The 6323-nt window shown below is 44.4% G+C and overlaps 2 protein-coding genes across 2 annotated transcripts; both read right to left on the minus strand.

The window, feature by feature from the left end:
• Positions 1-881: 881 nt before the first annotated feature.
• Positions 882-3798, minus strand: JH06_3444 (hypothetical protein; the record flags this gene model as incomplete). Its single annotated transcript, XM_014672311.1, is given in 4 exon segments — positions 882-3362; positions 3378-3503; positions 3534-3620; positions 3652-3798. 4 exon segments carry the CDS (start codon positions 3796-3798, stop codon positions 882-884), a joined length of 2841 nt encoding a protein of 946 aa, XP_014527797.1.
• Positions 3799-5021: 1223 nt separating this feature from the next.
• On the minus strand, positions 5022-6075 carry JH06_3445 (Phox domain-containing protein; the record flags this gene model as incomplete). The annotated part of the gene is made up of 3 exons (XM_014672312.1): positions 5022-5126; positions 5157-5461; positions 5493-6075. 3 exons carry the CDS (start codon positions 6073-6075, stop codon positions 5022-5024), a joined length of 993 nt encoding a protein of 330 aa, XP_014527798.1.
• Between the last annotated feature and the right edge of the window lie 248 nt (positions 6076-6323).

Here is a 6323-nt window from a genome sequence, read left to right on the forward strand (position 1 = left end):
CACTATTGACCAAGTCTTTTCTGTCACAATTCGACTCTGTGTCAATTCTACTTCTCTGCGGGAACCTGAAGAATTTGCTTCCTTGCGGTCTCCACAGCCTAAAGGAGGACTTATATCACAATTGCTCCTTTCATTATCACAACAAACGGCGTTTCGGTTGGTACGTCATATGATCACTCTGTATCGTCGTAATCCTCATTCAACCGGAGTATGCGATCAGATTCCTCAGAAGCAAGTAATTGAGACTTGGGCAAAAGAAGCATGTCAACTTCTAGTATTCCAATATTCATCCCTATTTCTGCGGTATTTTATGTTTGTATGTTCGTTTCAGTTTGAGTAGGATTGAGATGATAGAGTGAGTTGAAGGAATCTTGTTTACACAAATAATGAATTGAGTGAGAGTCATTTGAGAATTCGGACTCGGGAGAGAGAACGATCACTGGAGTTTGAAGTGATGTGCGACCGTCTTCATATCAGTAATTACATTCTTTTAGACTCCACAGGACGTATCTATGTGAATGATCTGGCTTTTGATTCTCTCTTCAATGCCTTTGGTGGTATTTTGGGTTTGATTATGACTCAAGTGAGATTACTGTTCTTGTAGGACAAGTGAAGTGAATCAGTGCATAGAAACTACTGTTTACAAGGGAAATTGGGCATTGAGAAGGATCTGGGAAATGACTATGCCGTGATTAATGGGAATGGTGCTGTTACTGTTGTGTCATTCACCTATTCCATTCCCACACCACTTGCCTTCTTTCATGCTTTTGTTGTTTATTGCAAGCAGGGAACTATCATTAATAGGGAAGCCTACTGGCTTGTTGTAGGCAGGAAGGATCGCCCTTCTTCTTCCTTTGTTTGTTCAACAAACATTTAAGCAATTAAAAGCCGAATCCAGCAAATGGATCCACAGCAGGAGCAGGAGCACCGAAACCATAGTTCTGTTGGGCAGGTTGAGCAGGAGCGCCAAAACCGAAGTTTTGCTGAGCAGGTTGAGCAGCGGGAGCTCCGAACCCGAAGTTCTGTTGAGCAGGCTGGGCTGCAGGAGCGCCAAAACCAAAGTTCTGCTGGGCGGGTTGAGCAGCAGGAGCTCCGAAGCCAAAGTCGAAAGCATTGGATTGGGCCTGAGCAGGCTGGGCAGGAGCCTGCTGAGCAGCTGGAGCACCCCAACCAAAATCAAAGGTATTTGACTGAGCCGCAGGGGCCTGCTGAGCGGGAGCTTGTTGGGCTGCAGGAGCACTGAAGCCGAAGTTCTGTTGAGCAGGCTGAGCAGCTGGAGCTCCGAAACCAAAGTCAAAGGCATTAGACTGAGCCTGGGCAGGCTGAGCAGCGGGAGCAGGAGCAGCAGAGGCAGTACCGAAACCAAAGTCAAAAGCATTAGACTGGGCTTGAGCAGGCTGAGCAGGAGCTCCAAAACCGAAGTCGAAGGCATTGGACTGAGCCTGGGCAGGCTGAGCAGCGGGAGCGGGAGCGGCAGGCTTCGCGGGTTCTGAAATACCGCCAAAAAGAGCATTTCCAGAAGTCGAGCTAAACAGGTCATAAGCAGTATCATTGGTAGTAGGAGTGGTCGGTTGAGGTGTTGTCACCTTAGTCGACTCACTAGGAGCACCGAAGAAACCATTTGATGTGCCAAACAGATCTGCAGTCTTGTTTTGACTGAACAGGTCAGCACCAGAAGCAGGCTGAGCGGCTGGCTGAGAAGCAGTCTGGGTTCCGAAGAATCCCTGCTGAGCAGGTGCAGCAGCTGCAGGTTCAGCAGGCTGATTGAAGTTCACAGCAGCAGGTTTTGCAACCTCAGGAGCAGCATAAGCATCAACCTTCAGTTGATTGGCTTCTTCCTCTCTCTCCTCCTCAGAATCTTCTGGTGGGTTATACTCGGGAGCTCCGTTAATGCGCATCTCATCCACATATGTCTGTAAGAACGATAATGATTCATCCACTTCAAACATAGCGTCTTCAGCAGCAGAAGGATACGCCACATTCATCAAGCCCATCTCATCCATCATCACTTGGAACATATAACCACGCTGCTGGAGATCAACATTGTGAGAGAGCAAACATTCCTTGAGTACCATATTCGCTTCATCTGTCACTCCTCCGTACTTGTTACAGTTCTTCATAATGGCATTCAAGCAATATCCCTTTGTCTCTACATCACTCTGACGTTCAAACAAAGCACACAGATGTTGAATCACAGTTTCAACACCTGCCTCTGCAGTCTCTCCGTATTGACCCAAAATGAAGGCCAGCACTTGAACGAACACTTCAGGCAACTTGGGTTCATCCATCAACTCTAAATACATGGCTACAGCCTCTGAACGCATTTGATAGTCAATATCAGGATCACCCTGTCCTTCTTCTAAGAGACGCATCACTGTTGACGCCACATTGCTAGGCACCACATCACCAGCAGCCAGGAACAGCTGTGTGATTGTCTTGATATACCACGAAGGATTAGGAGCAAATCTCTCTGCCAGATCATTCACACGATTGATTAGAATCACCTGGAAGTACTCATCAGTCGTCTTCTTCAAAAAGTCCAACATCTTCTCAATCACGACCTGAACATTGTTCTCATTGCTGATCGCAAACAGAAGATCGATTGCCTTTCTCTTCAGAGCTTCATCATCTGACTGTAAGCAATTCATAACAGCAGTCTGATGAGTTGCAGCGACAGCAGGATTCTCCTTCACCATCTCACCCAGAGCATTTAGACCCAAGTACTTGAGATTGGCCAGAGGGTTGTTGATAAAGAAGGCAGTGGCCTTCGAAGCGCTATCCAAGAGCTCAGCATTTGGATAAATATGAACAACACAACGAATACACTCATAGCTAATGGCATGACCAATTGCATTACCAGCATCAGCACGAGCCATCGTGTCGGCGATTACAGCATACATCTTTTCCGAGGACAGTTGATCACCATATCCCAGACGACTCAATAGACGAATAATCTTGATTTGGACCCAAGGAGCAGGAATGTTATGATAGTCATAATCACGAGGAAGACGTTGTTCAATGATTTGTTTCTGGATACTAACAAGAGAAGGAACCAGATTCTTGCCAATAGAAGGATCATCCTTACACATATCGTCCAAGAGCACCACACAAGCTGTCATTACAGAAGGATCTGCATCACACAGCATCTTGCAAATCTGATCATTCAGCTGGCAAATACTAGTCTTATCCAGCTGGTAGAAACGGTGCAGAGCTAGAAGAGCTCTCTTACGAACGAACTCACGCTTGTGAGTAAGAAGGTTAGAGACAGGAGTGATTACAGCAGGAATCATTTCTGTTGTGATCAGCATGGAAGTAGCAATCAGAGCGTTAGCAACTTCTGTATGATCACTCGATGTCATATCCTACGAATGAGATACTTCAACAATCTGTACCTTTTGAAGCATGTTGATAACCATGAAACGGAACTCATGCTCAGGTCCAATGCAACTGGCAGCAGCCAAATAACCAACCTTCTTCAAATAGACGTTCTTGCAGGCGGACAACTACAACTCACCTTTCCCTAAAGGACAAACTTCAATACACTTAATATATCCAAAGGAGCAATCATGGCCGAGCATTTCACAATAGATCATACGCAACATGTTCTCCTTGATTTGACGCTATTCATCACAAACTATTCACAAGTCCTACATCACTGCTCTTGTTATCCATAATTGTTTTCTTCAGGAACGCCATCTCACGAACTACGATGAGATCTTCATCCTGCTTGGTTTTGCTATCTCCAATAGCTTTTACAAAGTCCACAAATTCCTTTGACAGATTTGAGGGAATCGACATAGTGTATTTATAATGAACAAACAACCTGAGAGATATAACGAATCATGGCCCTAATGCTTCTTGAATTTGTATATTATTCTGTAATTCGAATGGGTATTTAGGCCCATTATAAATTGAGGTCATTCCCTCGATTTCTCTTAATTGAAGAAGGGTTCATGTCTGAAAAGTTGCGTAAACGAGTAATTTACGACAAACTTGATCGTGATTGTGATCTAAATGTCGATGGTGGAGTTGCGTTCGAGGAATGATTGGATAGAACAGGAGGAATTTTTGGAGTATATGAGAAAGGATTTGTACAAACAGAGACTTTCGTGGAGAGTAGGAGTGTGATTCTTCGTTGATGTTTAGTACTCTTATACAATTTTATTAACTGTGATTATTGCTGGACTCATTTACGGATTGAAGGAAGCTGAGTACGGATTGATGCCTAATGTAGTGCGTGTGTTGACTATTGGCAATTACGCATCCATGATGACGGCTCCATGTCTTTTAGTTTGTATTGTAGAATGTCTTATCACTGTACTTGTGTTGTCTGTGCATGTTAGATAGATTCTCTACGTTTTTTATCCTTGGATCCGTCACCTGATCCTTATTTCAGTCCTTGTCCCCGTATTCTTCATCGTTTGTTGGATTCTGTTGCTTCTGTTAAAGTGGCAAGAGCTTCATCTTGGTGTCCCTTGCCTGCCCTTAGTATTTATTGCCTTCCCTATAATCGCCTATTCGGTGGAACGAGGAAATCGTGATTTGTGGCGTCGACTCGACAAGCTCGAAGAGATTCACTCTAAATACAAAAGTGTATTGATTGATTGTTCGAATAAACAACTCTATCCATCCAGTGTTTTCATCATTGGTTGATGTCGTTCTTCTGGAACCAAATGTTCTGAGAAATCTCCTGTCTCCTCCTTCTCCTTCAATCTTCGTTCTCTTTGTCTTCGACATTTTGGACAATTCTCCATCGTGGTAAAACACTGCTTATGGAAAACAGCCTACGATTCACATTCCCTCTTTCCCCTACATTACAACGTCGACACAGAACAGTAATCTCAAGCTGGAATGGATAAATTGGAGGCATTTTATTACAAATCTCGCAAATAAATCCTTTGGCTTGACACAACTATGGCTCATTCATTCCAGTTCTCTCACACAATACAATCATGCATTATATGTTGTTCATATTGCTTCACACGATCATCTAACCATGGTAACAACTGCCCATTCTTCAACTAACCCTCATCCCACACTTCATTCTTTACTTGGATGAAATCATTCAATGCTAGCATCTCTGTACCTGTCATAAAATACAACCGCGGGGATAACCAGTTTAATAACTATTCATAATTATCAATACTCATAATTACTTCATTGCACTGTTTGCATACCTTAATATAGTCGTACATGAAGGATAATCTCAATCGATACAGTCGAAGCTGTTTCAATGATTCATTCCGCTCCATAATAAGTGGATTTACAGCAGAGAGACATATGATAGGCTGATCAGCGATGCTGTTGAGATAGTCCATACATACACAGGCTACAGGGTACTTCTTAAAATCCCAATTGAGAACGATCCGAGATGGAATCAGAGACATTTGATTTGTATGACATTTCAAACAGTAGAAATAATGACTATATTCGCAATACCGATAATCCTTCTTAAACATTTCTATTGCTTATCCCTACAGTTCTCATCTTACGCTTCATTCCAATCCTCACACCACAATCCGCACAGCAACCATTCTGCAAAGCCAATCGACTCTCATCCTTCAAGTATCCCCAAACATCACCAACATCTTCGAGTACCAGCTTCACTCGTACACCACCCTCACGCTGGCCCAGTGGATTGTGAATGCCATAACCACGCAGTACCAGCTGCAGAATATCACGTGTGAGGGCCTCCTCAGGTGTGAACGACCCATCCTGGAAACAATGTCCAATGAGTCCACCATTGCGCAATGTGAGGAGTCCTGATAGGAACTTATTCATCTCAACAAGATTCTGGTTAGCGTGGCTCTTCTTGGGAGGCGACGGCAGTTTCGGAATTGTGACTGTTGGGTATTCATGGCGCAAAACTTCAGCTAGAGCTCGGAATCGATTGTAGGAGATAAGAACAGTCCATTGTTCCTCTTCCTGCTCGGACTTTTTGCGATTCACAGAGACTTCATAGACAGCAGGATCTCCTGAGTAGTCACAGTTCACAACAGTTCCACTGAGAACTCCGCCAATGAGCATTCGTTCACTTGGAGTCTCCTGTTGCTCTTCGGTTTCCTTGGGAGGCATCTGGAGTGGGATCAATGGAGTTGTGGCTAGGAGATGGTCGAGAGAAGATGGGAACAAAATTGGAGCGTGAGCTGCTTTCTCTTGAGCCGCCTTCTCAGCTGCAGCCTTCTCAGCAGCTTCTCGCTCAGCTGCAGCCTTCTCAGCTGCAGCCTTCTCAGCTGCAGCTCTCTCAGCAGCTGCCTTCTCAGCAGCAGCCTTCTCAGCAGCTTCCTTCTCAGCAGCTTCTTTCTCAGCAGCTTCTTTCTCAG

The sequence above is a fragment of the Blastocystis sp. subtype 4 genome (assembly GCF_000743755.1).
Source record: "Blastocystis sp. subtype 4 strain WR1 chromosome Unknown seqid_0100, whole genome shotgun sequence".
NCBI classification, from domain to species: domain Eukaryota; class Bigyra; order Opalinata; family Blastocystidae; genus Blastocystis; species Blastocystis sp. subtype 4.